General features: G+C 43.4%; 1 protein-coding gene across 1 annotated transcript in view; it reads right to left on the reverse strand.

Moving 5' to 3' along the window:
- The window catches only part of LOC123999764 (kin of IRRE-like protein 3), a 138,962-nt gene that overhangs the window by 81,173 nt on the left and 40,159 nt on the right, over positions 1-17,630 (reverse strand). The window contains exons 4-5 of the mRNA XM_046305791.1: positions 16,146-16,303; positions 14,123-14,273 (exon numbers count right to left, since the gene is read on the reverse strand). Coding sequence (XP_046161747.1) covers positions 14,123-14,273; positions 16,146-16,303 — 309 coding nt within the window. The remainder of the gene's footprint in view (positions 1-14,122; positions 14,274-16,145; positions 16,304-17,630) is intronic.

Below are 17,630 nucleotides of genomic sequence, written 5' to 3' on the forward strand. Positions count from 1 at the left end.
TCCCAATTTCAGCTTCATTTTTTTTGTAAATTGTTGATTATGCAATTTAAAAGAGAGGCCGTCATCAATTAAAATAACAAGATATTTTTATGAGGTTACAACCTCAATCTCCTTGCTCTGACAGGTGGTAATAGGTGAAAGGTTCAGAGGTCTGTACTGCAGAAATGTACATGAAGTGCTTAAATACAGTTGAAGTCGGAAGTTTACATACATACAATATAAATCATCTACATTCTTTATTGTAACCACATTTGTTTTCTTTAAATTATTGTTTTATGTAGGATGCTACATTTTTGACAAGTTGCAATTAATAAAAACAATCCTACTTCTGTTTGGCTGTTAAGCTTCATAGCCTACCTCAGCCAGTTAATTTTTGACAAGTTGCAATTAATAAAAACAATCCTACTTCTGTTTGGCTGTTAAGCTTCATAGCCTACCTCAGCCAGTTAAGTTATTTTAAATAGGTCTAGGCTCAGAAGAAATAGACTCCAATTAAGCCCTCTTGTTGTTTGTAAAGTCAAATTAAAGTCAAACACCATCTGTTGGTGTGCAACACTTGCATAAAAGGCTAGCTATATTTTCAGCACCAGCCACTGTTCACCTCCTATTAATTGAGTTGCGGTTGCCACCAGTAAAAAAAAAAATCAAACCGTTATTTAACTAGGCAAGTCAGATAAAAACAAATTCTTATTTACAATGACGGCCTACCCCAGACAAACCCGGATGACGCTGGGCCATTTGTGTGGCACCCTATGGCATTCCCAATCACGGTTGGATGTGATAGAGCCTGAATTCCGAACCAGGGACTGTAGTAAAGCCTCTTGCACTGAGATGCAGTGCCCTAGACCGCTGTGCCACTCATGAGCCACGACGATATATATATATATATATATATATATATATATATATATATATATAGTTACATATAGTTATATATAGTTATATAGATAGTTACCAGTATATCACAAAAGTGAGTACACCCCTCAATATTTTTGAAAATATTTGAGTATATCTTTTCATGTGACAACACTGAAGAAATGACACTTTGCTACAATGTAAAGTAGTGAGTGTACATCTTGTATAACAGTGTAACCACACAGCCATTAATGTCTAAACTGAGTACACCCAAAAGTGAACAACAAAAGTGAGTACACCCCTAAGTGAAAATGTCCGAACTGGGCCCAATTAGCCATTTCCCTCCCCGGTGTCATGTGACTCGTTAGTGTTACAAGGTCTCAGGTGTGAATGGGGAGCAGGTGTGTTAAATTTGGTGTCATCGCTCTCACACTCCCTCATACTGACTGGTCACTGGAAGTTAATAAGATAAATAAATAAATAAGATATGGTGCATTCAATTACCTTCAGAAGTCACACAATTAGGTAAACAAGGTCCACCTGTGTGCAATCTAAGTGTCACATGATCTGTCAAATGATCTCAGTATATATATATATGCCTGTTTTGAAAGGCCCCAGAGTCTGCAACACCAATAAGCAAGGGGCACTATGCAAGCGGCAATATGAAGACCAAGGAGCTCTCTGAACAGGTCAGGGACAAAGTTGTGGAGAAGTACAGATCAGGGTTGGGTTATAAAAAGTATCAGAAACATTGAACATCTCACGCAGCACCATTACATCCATTATAAAAAAATGGAAAGACTATGACACCACAACAAACCTGCCAAAAGAGGGCCGCCCACCAAACTCACGGACCAGGCAAGGAGGGCATTAGTCAGAGAGGCACCAAAGAGACCAACGATAACCCTGAAGGAGCTGCAAAGCTACACAGCGGAGATTGGAGTATCTGTCCATAAGCCGCACTTTAAGCAGTACACTCCACAGAGCTGGGCTTTACTTTAAGAGTGGCCAGAGAAAAAGTAATTGCTTAAAGAAAAAAAAAAAAAAACTCCCCAAACATATTGAAGAATGTACTCTGGTTAGATGAGATGAAATTTTTGCTTTTTGCCTAAAAACGTTATGTCTTACGCAACCCCACTACCTCTCATCACCCTGAGAACATCATCCCAAGCATGGTGGTGGCAGCATGGGGATGCTTTTCATTGTCAGGGACTGTGAAACTGGTCAGAATTGAAGGACTGATGGAGGGCACTAAATACAGGGAAATTATTGAGGGAAACCTGCTTCAGTCTTCAAGAGATTTGAGATTTGTTCACCTTCCAGCAGGATGCTGACCCTAAGCATACTGCTGAAGCAACACTCGAGTGATTTAAGGGGAAACATTTAATGTCTTGGAATGGCCTTGTCAAAGCCCAGACCTCAATCCAATTGAGAATCTGTGGTATGACTTAAAGATCCTCTAAGTTCCGTGGTGTAAGCTCTCAACTTTTAAAGGAGGAACCACTGTATATTGTCCCTAACATTTTTACTCCGTCGCAACAGTTGTGGTACACGCACACACACACACACACACACACAAAGACACTCAAGACCTTTCCCCCACAACAACTGTAGAATCAAGATTCTCAACAGTTGCACCATCCCAGAGCCCAACTCAAGAAAGGTCTTGTTTAACGAATGCATATATAGTTGCAGCAGTATGAGAAGGCCTGCAAAACTGAGCATAAAAATGGGCAGAAATGGTGAGATTTGATTAACCATTGTCACGTCCTAGGTGATGGAGGTCAGATATACCATCTTCCCCTGAAACACCCACACATGGTCCCCCGTTGTGACCATATTCCCCAGCATCTCCGTGCAGTTATACTTGTGACTTTGTGCCACCAGGGCCACAATAAGATGCCCCCTCTCTGAATGTCCAAGTGTGACCATCTCCCCATGAGTTACTGCAGCTAGTGTTGCCAGCACTGCCACTGCTTGGGGGCACCCCAACGGAATCCCCACCGGCTAGGTACAAGGTCGTCAAGGTTCTCATTTGCAGCTTTGAGAATTTCCTTGTATATTATCCTCTCCCATCAGGGGGCTCTGGCTTTGCATGGCCAACCCTGCCAGGCAGGTTCAGAATCTTGATGGGGCGGTGCTGCTCTAGAAGGTCTCTGACCGCATTTTGGCTGCAAACAGGCCCATTACAGCAGGCCCATAAAACAGATAGGGACTTCTCATTAGCGTCAGGGTATTCAGGTGGTTGTCTAGGGTATAGGGTGGTGGACCGTTCCATCAATATAGGATCATAAATGAATAAATTAGATGTATATATTTTTTTTATGTTCCCCATGATACAGTAGGACAGTAAATAAATTAGATGTATAATTTATTTTAAAATGCAGTCCCATCATGATAGGAGAATAAATAAACAAGATGTATAATTCATCATAATATGAATATTCCTAATCTGCACCAAATTGAAAGCTCTCTCACAACCCCTGCTCACAGACATACATTGGTTCTGGGATATGCAACAATTTCCTTTCTTACTCACTAATGCCACCCTTTCCCAAACACCAAAAAACACACATCACCCCATCCATCTCAATACATCCACACATACCCACATACGGTGCCTTCTGTCTGCTGTTTTTATCTCCACCATGTTGATTTAGTGCTTTAGTGTTGCAATTAGTTATATTTGAAGATAGATAGAAAAGCTATAGTATTGTGTGTTTCATTATTTGCCTCCTCTATTATAAATTTTTAATTTTTAGAATAGCGATGGAGTAGTCTTTGAGTCTCTGAACAATTGGTTATCAATATACAGTTTATTGACTATGAGAGCTATGCATTTCCCTTTCATTCTATTTTCCTTGAAAATTGGATACAGAACTTCCTTCGGGAACTGGTCATTCATGCCTATTTTCATGCCAGCAAGTCTTTTACCCAGGCTTTTAACCATTATTTTATCTTTAAAGAAAGCAAATTTGGCAACTATTGGGCGTCCATACCTTTGCCATCTCTGTCTGAAGCGGTGTATATGTTTGTGTTGGATTTTGTCGATAGCTTCACATGGGATCTGAAGCGCTGTAAGGAGGAACTCTAATGACACATATAGGAACATTTCTCCTTATTTCTCTTGGATACCTGTAAGTACCAGATTCTCTCTCATGGATCTAGTCTGTATGTCAAGGCTTCTCTCAGAACGATGTTCTCCTTTTTAAGTTCATTAACTTCTGTTTCAATATTATTGATTCCCTTTCAGCTTGTTTGTGTCTTTCGCAGCTTTTTCGTCACTCATCTCGAGGCTTGCCTTTATCTGTTTTATATCGTTACTTCCTAGTTCAAGTATGCCCAGTTTGTCATTTACTGATTGTAACAGATCGGTTTCGACCTTTACTATTCCCGGTGGCGAAAATATTAAATTGTCTGTGTCTGTAGAAGAGTCACATTTTTGTTTTGCGATAGGTTGTTTGTTTTCGTAGTATTTGTTGATTACATTTCTCTAGTTTTATGATTTGTTTTGTGTTGTTATCCAGATTTAAGGTTTATGAAGTGCTAATATTTTGTCTAATTTACCGATATTGAATATTACGTTTTTATCTTGAGGTGGTCTACATTGCTGTGTGCCGTCCTCCATCTTGGTTTCTCTGGCACTAATTAAATCATGTCTTTGCTTCATTAATGATTAACTAACAATCTGTTCCAAAATGAAAATTGAGGGCATTTCAGCCAAAATAAGATTTTCAGTAACCATCGGATCGCCACACCTACTTGCTTGCTTCAACAAACCTTAGCTAGTGCCCAAGAAATGGCCACTTCCCTCCCGGTGAATGGTGTATAGCACATCAGGTGTGCACCGTATCATCCATCAACCAATGGGTTGGAAGAAAAGCTTGTATAAACCAGGAGTTGGAAATTATTTTGCAATTGTTTAGTTCTGAACAAATCCAGCCTGGTACTGGTACTGAACCAGGATCTGTAGTTGCGCAACTAGCAGTGCGATGCAGTGCCTTAGACACTTGCGCCACTCAGGAGGCCTTTCTTCCTTTTTAAACTTCTTGATGCACCCATCATCCCTTAGCGGGATCATTTTCAACCACCGCTGAATAGCAGAGCACCAAATTCAAATTAAATGACTAAAATTCTGTAGCTCAGTTGGTAGAGCATGGCGCTTGTAACGCCAGGGTAGTGGGTTCGATCCCCGGGACCACCCATACGTAGAATGTATGCACACATGACTGTAAGTCGCTTTGGATAAAAGCGTCTGCTAAATGGCATATATTATCATTATTATTATATTATAAAAATATTACATTTTCATGAAATCACAAGTGCAATATAGCAAAACACAGCTTAGCTTGAATTCAATAAATATTTTTGGCGAAAGCATACCAAGCGTTTATGTAAGGACATCTCTCTCAGTAGACAAAATATTACAAACAGCTAGAAGCCAAATAGATTGGTCACGAAAGTCAGAAAAGCAATAAATTAAATCGCTTACCTGTGATGATCTTCGGATATTTGCACTCACGAGACTCCCAGTTACACAATAAATGTTCCTTTGGTTCCATAAATACCTCCATTTGGTTGGCACTTTATGTTCAGAAAACCACAGGCTCGAGCGGTCACGACATTGCAGACAAAAATTCCAAATAGTATCCGTAATGTTTTCGCCTGCAATATCAGTTCTGTTATACTCACAGACAATATTTTGAGTTTTGGAAACTGTGTGTTTTCTATCCTAATCTGACAATTATATGCATATTCTAAATTCTGGGCCTGAGAAATAGGCAGTTTAATTTGGGTACGTTTTTCATCCAAACATCAAAATACTGCCCCCTACACTCAAGAGGTTTAACCTGTGAAATGAAGTTTTTTACATTTAGCTAATTAAATTACCTCATCAGTCATTGCAGAAAGAGCTAGCAAGCTAGTTGTTTTCAAGCATGATGCACAGACAAAGACTATGGAGCAAGATGCAACTGAAATTTTGCAGGTGGGGAAAGAGCGAGAGATGGTTGAGGGGGAGGCTTGAAACGCTGGGCATCTTTTTATGACATGCATTATATGAATTAGGTGCTCAGAATTATACCTAGGAGGAGCGGCTTCTATGGAGTAACTTTGAATGTGCTTGAACTAGCTAGCTAACTAGCTTGTGTTTGTAGGGCTGTACCAGAATTAAAAACCCATCTTACATTTTTTTTATTAATAAATCCAACGTGAAATGTGATAACTAGGCCTATAGTATTCTTAACTTGCATTGAAAAAGTTAATCCATTCTTCTCTAGCTCAACGCTGCTTGAGGAAGACTCTAGTAGTCTAAACGCATTGCAGTTGTGCATCCTGATGTACTACGCTGACTTCTCCTATATGTATTCTTTTGTAAATATATCCTGTTAATAGTTCACTAAAGTCAATTGCAATCTACTGGCTCCCTACTCAACTTCTTTCTTAGATTACATGACATTACGGGCCTACCTTCCCACTGCCCTCATCCTAGCTAATAAAAAATCTCTCTCCCTATCTTCTGAATCAAGTGCCAATGTAACGTCAGTATAGTCAGTAGCCTATGCTTCGGAGCACAGGCAAAGATTTGAGCTTGCAGGCAGACACTGGAATATGTTTCTGAGGGACATAGTGAAGGCTTTGCATAGGAGCTTTGTTGCATTTGTTGTGGGACTGGAAAAAAATGCCTGGAATGTAAAATAACTGGTTATTAATTGGTTCCCATGTTTTTAAAATAACGCTTCTGTTCAGGAACAGTATGGATCACTTTTGTTCCAGGTTATGTTTCTGTTCGTTGAAAAATGTCAATTTTTTCAGGTTTTCAGTTCTGTTCCCTGAACTGGTTCCAAGCCCTGGTACAGACCATGAAACATGCATTGAAAGCGTCTCAGGGTCAAGGGATACTGCACCAACGCTTGAACAGCGTCCTTCTATCCTACATGGATTTTGTACTGTAGATATGTGGTAGTGGTAGAGTAGGGGCCTGAGGGCACACAGTGTGTTGTGAAATCTGTAAATGTGTTGTAATGTTTTAAAAATTGTATAAACTGCCTTTATTTTGCTGGACCCCAGGAGGAGTAGCTTGGGAGCCATAATAAATACAAATACAAATACAAGAACATTCCTCATTATGTCATGCAGGTGAAAGAGGACCCAAACGCGACTTAACAGAAACAGAGTTTATTAATGTTCAAAACGGAATAACTGAAATCCTCTAGATTTGTAGAGGGGAAAACAACTGGAGAAGCGGCCACAGACTGCAGGTCGCTTCGGGTAGGCGCAGGCCGTAGTCGACTGAGACACCTGCTCACACGCAGCGTCTGATGAAGGCACAAAACACGACAGGACAGGGTGATACACAATCACGGCAAAAAACACGACAGGACAGGGCGAAACGCAATCACAGCATGGTGAATACAAAACAAGGAACCGACGGCACAGGAACGGAACACAAAGGAATAAATAGGGAGTCTAATCAGGGGAAAGGATCGGGAACAGGTGTGGGAAGACTAAATGATGATTAGGGGAATAGGAACAGCTGGGAGCAGGAACGGAACGACAGAGAGAAGAGAGAGCGAGAGAGTGAGAGAGGGAGGGAGAGAGAGGGATAGAACCAAACAAGACCAGCAGAGGGAAACGAATAGCATGGGGAGCACAGGGACAAGACATGACAATAAATGACAAACATGACAGTACCCCCACTCACCGAGCGCCTCCTGGCGCTCTCGAGGAGGAACACTGGCGGCAACGGAGGAAATCATAGATCAAACGGTCCAGCACGTCCCGAGAAAGAACCCAACTCCTCTCCTCAGGACCGTAACGAAAAACGATAAAAAGGGAAACTAGGGTACTACTCTAAAAAAAAAATGAGAACTAGGGACAGACTGAGACACAGCAAGGGCAGGGACAAGAACAGGAGAGATGCGATGGCAGGGAACAGACTGAGACCCAGCAAGACCAGGAGCAGAAGCAGAAAAAAATTACCAGACTTCTTCTGCGCGCAGTCTGAACACGCAGCCACGAAACGGCGCGTGTCACGCTCCTGAGTCGGCCACCAAAAGCGCTGGCGAATAGACGCAAGAGTGCCTCGAACACCGGGATGACCAGCTAACTTGGCAGAGTGAGCCCACTGAAGAACAGCCAGACGAGTGGAAACAGGAACGAAAAGGAGGTTACTAGGACAAGCGCGCGGCGACGCAGTGTGCGTGAGTGCTTGCTTAACCTGTCTTTCAATTCCCCAGACTGTCAACCCGACAACACGCCCATAAGGAAGAATCCCTCGGGATCAGTAGAAGCCACAGAAGAACTAAACAGACGGGATAAGGCATCAGGCTTGGTGTTCTTGCTACCCGGACGGTAAGAAATCACAAACTCGAAACGAGCGAAAAACAACGCCCAACGAGCTTGACGGGCATTAAGTCGTTTGGCAGAACGGATGTACTCAAGGTTCTTATGGTCTGTCCAAACGACAAAAGGAACGGTCGCCCCCTCCAACCACTGTCGCCATTCGCCTAGGGCTAAGCGGATGGCGAGCAGTTCACGGTTACCCACATCATAGTTGCGCTCAGATGGCGACAGGCGATGAGAAAAATAAGCGCAAGGATGAACCTTATCGTCAGACTGGAAGCGCTGGGATAGAATGGCTCCCACGCCTACCTCTGAAGCGTCAACCTCGACAATAAATTGTCTAGTGACGTCAGGAGTAACGAGGATAGGAGCGGACGTAAAACGTTCTTTTAGAAGATCAAAAGCTCCCTGGGCGGAACCGGACCACTTAAAACACGTCTTGACAGAAGTAAGAGCTGTGAGAGGGGCAGCAACTTGACCGAAATTACGAATGAAACGCCGATAGAAATTAGCGAAACCTAAAAAGCGCTGCAACTCGACACGTGACCTTGGAACGGGCCAATCACTGACAGCTTGGACCTTAGCGGAATCCATCTGAATGCCTTCAGCGGAAATAACGGAACCGAGAAAAGTAACGGAGGAGACATGAAAAGAGCACTTCTCAGCCTTTACGTAGAGACAATTCTCTAAAAGGCGCTGTAGAACACGTCGAACGTGCTGAACATGAATCTCGAGTGACGGAGAAAAAATCAGGATATCGTCAAGATAGACAAAAACAAAAATGTTCAGCATGTCTCTCAGAACATCATTAACTAATGCCTGAAAAACAGCTGGCGCATTGGCGAGACCGAACGGCAGAACCCGGTACTCAAAATGCCCTAACGGAGTGTTAAACGCCGTTTTCCACTCGTCCCCCTCTCTGATGCGCACGAGATGGTAAGCGTTACGAAGGTCCAACTTAGTAAAGCACCTGGCTCCCTGCAGAATCTCGAAGGCTGATGACATAAGGGAAGCGGATAACGATTCTTAACCGTTATGTCATTCAGCCTCGATAATCCACGCAGGGGCGCAGAGTACCGTCCTTCTTCTTAACAAAAAAGAACCCCGCCCCGGCCGGAGAAGAAGAAGGCACTATGGTACCGGCGTCAAGAGACACAGACAAATAATCCTCGAGAGCCTTACGTTCGGGAGCCGACAGAGAGTATAGTCTACCTCGAGGAGGCGTGGTCCCTGGAAGGAGATCAATACTACAATCATACGACCGGTGAGGAGGAAGGGAGTTGGCTCGGGACCGACTGAAGACCGTGCGCAGATCATGATATTCCTCCGGCACTCCTGTCAAATCGCCAGGTTCCTCCTGAGAAGTAGGGAGAGAAGAAACGGGAGGGATGGCAGACATTAAACACTTCACATGACAAGAAACGTTCCAGGATAGGATAGAATTACTAGACCAATTAATAGAAGGATTATGACATACTAGCCAGGGATGACCCAAAACAACAGGTGTAAACGGTGAACGGAAAATCAAAAAAGAAATAGTCTCACTGTGGTTACCAGATACTGTGAGAGTTAAAGGTAGTGTCTCAAATTTGATACTGGGAAGATGACTACCATCTAAGGCAAACATGGGCGTAGGCTTGTCTAACGGTCTGAAAGGAATGTTATGTTTCCGAACCCATGCTTCGTCCATGAAACAACCCTCAGCCCCAGAGTCAATCAAGGCACTGCATGTAGCACCCGAACCGGTCCAGCGTAGATGGACCGACATAGTAGTACAAGATCTAGATGAAGAGGACTGAGTAGTAGCGCTCACCAGTAGCCCTCCGCTTACTGATGGGCTCTGGCCTCTTACTGGACATGAATTAACAAAATGTCCAGCAACTCCGCAATAGAGGCACAGGCGGTTGGTGATCCTCCGTTCCCTCTCCTTATTCGAGATGCGAATCCCTCCCAGCTGCATGGGCTCAGTCTCAAAGCCAGAGGAGGGAGATGGTTGCGATGCGGAGCAGGGAAACACCGTTGATGCGAGCTCTCTTCCACGAGCCCGGTGACGAAGATCTACCCGTCGTTCTATGCGGATGGCGAGAGCAATCAAAGAGTCCACATCTGAAGGAACCTCCCGGGAGAGAATCTCATCCTTAACCACTGCGTGGAGTCCCTCCAGAAAACGAGCGAGCAGCGCCGGCTCGTTCCACTCACTAGAGGCAGCAAGAGTGCGAAACTCAATGGAATAATCCGTTATGGACCGTTCACCTTGGCATAAGGAAGCCAGGGCCCTAGAAGCCTCCCCACCAAAAACTGAACGGTCAAAAACCCGAATCATCTCCTCTTTAAAGTTCTGGAATTTGATAGAGCAATCAGCCCTTGCCTCCCAGATAGCTGTGCCCCATTCTCGAGCCCGGCCAGTAAGGAGTGAAATGACGTAAGCAACCCGAGCTCTCTCTCTAGAGTATGTGTGGGGTTGGAGAGAGAACACAATCTCACACTGCGTGAGAAAGGAGCGGCACTCAGTGGGCTGCCCGGAGTAGCAAGGTGGGTTATTAACCCTGGGTTCTGGAGGCTCGGCAGGCCAGGGAGTAACAGGTGGCACGAGACGTAGACTCTGGAACTGTCCAGAGAGGTCGGAAACCTGAGCGGCCAGGTTCTCCACGGCATGGCGAGCAGCAGACAATTCCTGCTCGTGTCTGCCGAGCATGGCTCCTTGGAACTCGACGGCAGTGTAACGAGCGTCTGAAGTCGCTGGGTCCATTCCTTGGTCGGTTCCTTCTGTCATGCAGGTGAAAGAGGACCCAAACGCGACTTAACAGAAACAGAGTTTATTAATGTTCAAAACGGAATAACTGAAATCCTCTAGATTTGTAGAGGGGAAAACAACTGGAGAAGCGGCCACAGACTGCAGGTCGCTTCGGGTAGGCGCAGGCCGTAGTCGACTGAGACACCTGCTCACACGCAGCGTCTGATGAAGGCACAAAACACGACAGGACAGGGTGATACACAATCACGGCAAAAAACACGACAGGACAGGGCGAAACGCAATCACAGCATGGTGAATACAAAACAAGGAACCGACGGCACAGGAACGGAACACAAAGGAATAAATAGGGAGTCTAATCAGGGGAAAGGATCGGGAACAGGTGTGGGAAGACTAAATGATGATTAGGGGAATAGGAACAGCTGGGAGCAGGAACGGAACGACAGAGAGAAGAGAGAGCGAGAGAGTGAGAGAGGGAGGGGGAGAGAGAGGGATAGAACCAAACAAGACCAGCAGAGGGAAACGAATAGCATGGGGAGCACAGGGACAAGACATGACAATAAATGACAAACATGACACATTACACATGAAGAGAGATCTACACGCAAGCTTTGACCTTCTTAAACCTCCAAATGCAAAAGAGACATTACGCCGTCAATAGGAGAGTCAAGTCAAATATTGTGAACTGAGAGCAAAAGACAGCCCTTTCAATCCAAGAGAAATTGTCTTAGCCAGGATCTACCTCAACGGACCAAAGTGGGTTGCTGCTACAGACATTGCTCAGACTGTGTCCTACACTGTTAAGGCTGCATAGAATGTCATCTGAAAAAGGCACACAGATCCGTTACTGTTGAGTAAAGCCACACCGAAAGAACCGCCAGTCCTGTCTGGTCCAGAACTGTTACTGGGTGACACCCTGACCCAGCAGTGGTCACATAGGGACTCACAGGCACGTTCTCAGGACACTGAATCAGCCGTACCCACTCAAGGATGTGACGAGACTTTGACACAGGCTACTCAAATGCCTACACCACAGTCTAAAGACATTGTTATTGAGAGTCACGTTGACCACCGTTACCCTAGGAGAGATAGACAGGCACCAAAACACTTGCTTGTAAGTTTGTTCATAATTGTGGTTCATAATGGGGACAATTTGAGTAGGTTGGGAGGAGATGTGTATTGGGGTTGTGCCGAAGAGCATCATGGGAGTGTGTGTTGAGATGATTGCATTCTCGTTACATGGTCTACCATCTCATCAATATTGAATTGTTAGAAAGATGTGGTCATGAAACCCATGAAACAGAAAACCCTACAGTGTTCATTTCTACTGCATAGTGGACCACCACAGATATTCAGGTGGTCAGGAACACATTCACATAGACAGAGAGCTAGGAGAAATATGCTAATACTCCATCAAAACACCCTTGCGAGCAGTAAGAGAATGTCTGACGTGATTGGAGTGGCCAACAAGATGGGCCCCGTGTCCCAAGCTCCCCCGTGTTTGTCTGCCCCCTGCCCAATGCATTATGGGGCATGTGTTTGTGTGTGTGCTTCTTTCCACACCGCCCGCCACCGTCACCCAAACCAGCTGCCTCTCATCAATATTAACTGGCTACTGTGACAGTAGGGCTCTACTTGTGGCAGTCAGCGCCCCCCCGAGGACCCCTACGAGCCTCGTGGCCTCTTCTCCTCGCCACGCGCTGTCATCACTTATTCATCGAACACCTGTTTCCATTCCCCCACCCTCAGTAACAGGGGAGCCTGTGGCTAGTGGCTTATGTCTGGCTTTCCACTTTTCTAAATTGCTTCCTTGTGTTTTATTTTACCCCCACCCCTCCCTTTGCTGCTGAATGCGCATGCAAAGTGAAACAAGAGACACATTTAGGTGGGCCCACGCAAATGCCCAATTGGAAATCAGTAAGGCTAATGCTGCGTGCTGAAGGCAGACCCATCGCTCAAGCTCTTCCCGTTCTGTTATGGCGAGGGTGGGGGGGGGTAGTCATCTCTCACATTTCCATCCTGAGGAGAATTGATTCCTACAGCTTTGCCATGCCAATAGAGTGTGTTACTCTTGGGGGGCTTTGTTCTTTCACCACTATTGGTGTATTGGGGAGAGTCCTGTCCTCAACCCTGCATTGTTGCTGTTCATTCCTATCAAACGAGCTACGCTTACGATCGGTATCAGATTCACCTTATTACCCAAATTGATTTGAGCACAAACGGCATCACTATTGCTCCAGTGCTGCTGCTGCTGCCTGCTAGGTATATATTTTATTTCAGGCAAACTCAAGTTTATCCAAACAGAAAGAGCTAGAGCTGAATCAAACATTTGTTTTTATACAGCAGTTGACTTGCCGCGAGGGAAAAATGCGCCATTGTTTTTCATGACAAAATGATGAGGCCCCTCTCTGGCAGTATACACAACAACAGCTAGTCAGTTAGCACTCTTGTTTCTGTCTCTCCCCGTGCCAAGGCTTGGGGAGAGGATTCCTTTTGGATGAGACACAAAAATAAAAAGAATGCACGATGAGGAAGAATGGAGCTGTCAAAAGTAATGGATCCTTGAATAGTATTTCAGTTTTATTAGTCAAACGTAATAGCTTTGAAGGAGCTGTGAGGGACGCAAAAGGACTTTGTTCAAAATTCCTAACTTACGGCAAATGGTTTTAGTAATCAAATAATACCTTCTGAGAATTGCATTTTGTACAGAGGGGGCCTATTTTTCACTATTCGGAAGGAATCTCTTTTGGTAGCATTTTCGTATAAATGATTAGTGGCAGGTTGAGCACAAGAAAGAAAGAAAGAAAGAGAAGTGCACACAATGGCCACACACACAGGAAGAATCAAATAGCAAACACTAACATTGATTTTCACTGGCTGAGACCATGACATCAAACACATTATCTCTTTCATTGTGCTCCCAGACAAATATGTTAATTATTCTTTGAATGGGAAGTGCTGCAATTAATAGAATTCACATTTCGACAGTGTTTGTCAAAACCCAGCCTTGGACCCTCCAAAAGACAATGTTAATAAATATTGGAGATGTTGGGTTAGCATGTGCAATGTTAGGGGTAGAATTCTGCAGTAGAAATAGGATAAAGACAGTGTTTGATTGCTCAAATAGATCAATGGATGAGTTTTGTGTGAGATATGGGGCGCTGCACTCACGTTGGATATCGATGGTGACAATGGCATCTTTCCCATTGGGCAAGGCCTTGTTTGAGGCCCGACAGGTGATTCGTTGGCCTGTCTCGATGTTGGAGGCAGAGAGGTAGAGTGAGCTGACTGTACTCTCCCTTCGCTCATCCCGCAACAGTGTCTGAGGAAACAATTCAAGAACAGAGATCGCTAGTATCATTACAAGATGTCTTATTTAAATTACATTTACATTGTGTTCATTTAGCATCTTTATCCAGAGTGATGAGAGCAACTAAAGTAAATAAGGCAAGCACACATCACTGCCATTGCAAGTTATACAGTAGGTGGGTGGCAATCGATTTACAGTACATCATGCAATATATACAAACTGTATGACCTCATGAATCTCAAGTATGGCTTACCCTGAATTACATAGTAATAATGTGGTAGTAACATATTTGTAATGACATATTATAGAGTTTAGTGGTACATTTTTTAAAGAATTCTGATGTCATACTGGATAGATGGAATCAGTCGTCTCTCTATCGTTTTCCCACAATTTGCATGCCTTGATATGCCAAGCCAAGTCATGATCTGACTCAAAGTATGTTTTTCCAAAACGCAGCTTCATCCTTGGATGGAGATGAAACATATTAGTTCTCTGTCTCAAATTATTTATCCTGATGAGTCTAAAATGGAGCTGTTAACAGATTCGGATGAATCAAAAAGACTTGACATCCTAACAGTGTGACGTGTAATCAATATGATGCAAACATGATCAAATGTGACACATTTCAAATGTTCTATACAGATGCTGATACTAAGTACTAAAAAAGTAGCTATACACTATCCGTGTCAGTTATTAACCATCAAAATCCCAACATAATTATTTTCCCAAAATAGTCCTCTCTTTTTTTCAAAACGCCAAAAACATTTCTCGAGCTCTGAGACATTTAATTTATCAGGAAAGAGAGTGCTGATATAGAAATACATATGTCTAAGTGCCTTGCCTGTGTCTAAATCATGGTCTTACAATGAGTGAAGGGAGCGCCATCCAGTCAGTTTGTGTGGGTTAGACTCACCCCAGAACGAGCAAGATCACACTGCAAGATTAATCGCACCTCTCACTTTCTCCGTTTCCTACTCAGGGCTGAAAAAGTGAACAAATTGCCCATGAACACATCCATAATGTAGAGTGTTGGAATGCTTTCTCTTTTTTTGTCATGTTAAAAGCAAAACGTGAGTGCTCCATCCTGCCCCGTGAATCAAACAAAAATCTCAGCTGCCATTAAACTGACAGAGCGAGGCCTTTTTCAGGACACTTTGAGGAAAGGATGAGTAAAGACAGGAGAAGAGAGGAAGATAGGAAGAGTGGGAAGGATTCGTCCAAGTGAGGGAAGAGCGAGCACACCTCTTATCAAGGTCCAAAAGACACATTTCAGGTGCACAATCAATTTATTTATGTAAACTAAATTTCAGTGCATGCACCTTTTAAAACTTTTTGGTGCAACATATCTAGATTCCTGTCTTGTATAGAGTTATAATAACAGTTTTATTAGTATGTATTGAATTTGTCCGTTAATAAATACAGTACCTACAGTACATGCATGTGGCGAAGAGGTTTGGATCTCTTGGCGTAACAGCTATGGTGTCGGGTTGACATTCACTGGAGTTCTGGTCAGTGCAAACCCCTGAATTCTATACATTGGTGTCAGAAGTGGGATGATGTTACTGTGATACCATCGGGGTATGAATGACTGCAGATAGAAAAGTGATGGGCACTCTTTCCGTAGGAAGGGGACATTGTAGCAACCTTGATAAGTCAGTTTGAATCTCTTGGTGTAATGGTTAAGGTGTTGAATTAGTTGCAATATGTACGAAATAGCGATGTCCTGTTGAAAGAGTCAGGTCAGCACAGAGATCAATCAAAACTAGCCCAAACCATACCCAGTCTAGATCCATAGCTACAGTGTAATTATAAAACTGCAATTTTAGAATGTGGAGGGGACATGTCCTGCCCCAGCCCTAGTGGACGTTACGCCAACATCCTTACCTTAGAGAACATGGCGCCATTCAGGACCTGCCCGTTGCGAATCCAGATGATGGAGGCGGCAGGCTTGGCATTGTCGGCGTGGCACGTCAGGTTGAGGGGGTCTCCGGCCCTTAGGCTCACCACAGGTGCCCCAACAATCACAGGGTCATCAGGGGGAACTGTGGAGTACCACAAACCATTTATTTGCATTAATTTCTGTTAGATTTGTACTGTTGTAGAGCAGTTAAAGACTTATAATAGCAGTTCATCCAAACAACAAAATTAGATATTGGTTTCTTTACTCTGTAAGCAGTTTATAGACATGGTAAAACAGCAATCCATGCATAGGTTTTGCCACTGTCTCTAAATGCTAAAGCTTCAGCATGTTTGGCCCAAAACCAATGCAAGTGTAAAAGGCAATCAATATGTTGTTTTGCAATTTCGATGAACTATCCCTTTAACAGGCATTGCTATGACATTGTACACCAACTCAGGGTAACACTTCTGATGTTTCAGTCCGGGATGCAAACGCACAGTTCCTTCAGAAAGTATTGACACCGCTTGACTTTTTCCCCATTTTGTTGTTGTATATTCAACCCCTTTTGTTATGGGAAGTTAAGATAAGTTCAGGAGTAAAGATGTGCATAACAAGTCACGTAGTAATAAGTTGCATGCAATATCGTGTTTAACATGATTTTTGAACGAAAACATAATCTCTGTGCCCCACACATACAATGATCTGTTAAGGTCCCTCAGTCGAGTAGTGCATTTCTAACACAGATTCAACCACAAAGACCAGGGAGGTTTTCCAATGCCTCACAAATAAGTGCACATATTGGTAGATGGGTAAACACAAAACAAATAAGCAGACATTGAATATCCCTTTGAGGATGGTGAAGTTATTAATTACAATTTGGATGGTGTATCAATACACCCAGTCACTGCAAATATACAGGCGTCCTTCCTAACTCAGTTGCAGGAGAGAAGGGATATCATTCAAAGATTTCAATTTGAGGTACATTTTGACTTCTGAACAGTTACAGAGTTAAATGGCTGTGATAGGAGAAAAGTGAGAATGGATCAACAAGATTGTAGTAACTCCACCATACTAACTTTGATAAGAGTGAAAAGAAGGAACTGATTACAAATAAGGCATGGAAGTAAAACTGAAAACAAATGTGGCAAAAAACATATTTTATGTCCTGAATATAAAGCATTATGTTTGGGTCAAATCCAACACAGCACATCACTGAGTACCACTCTTCATATTTTCAAAAATGGTAGTGCTGCATCATTTTATGGGTATGCTTGTCATCTGCAAGTTTTTCAGGATAAAAATAAATGGAATAGAGCCAAGAACAGGCAACATCCTAGAGGATAACCTGGTTGTTTGCTTTCCAACAGACACTGGGAGACAAATTCACCTTTCAGCAGGACAATAACCTAAAACACAAGGCCAAATATACACTAGTGTTGCTTACCGAGATGACATTAAATGTTCCTGAG

The sequence above is a fragment of the Oncorhynchus gorbuscha genome, linkage group LG16 (genome assembly GCF_021184085.1).
Source record: "Oncorhynchus gorbuscha isolate QuinsamMale2020 ecotype Even-year linkage group LG16, OgorEven_v1.0, whole genome shotgun sequence".
NCBI lineage: Eukaryota > Metazoa > Chordata > Actinopteri > Salmoniformes > Salmonidae > Oncorhynchus > Oncorhynchus gorbuscha.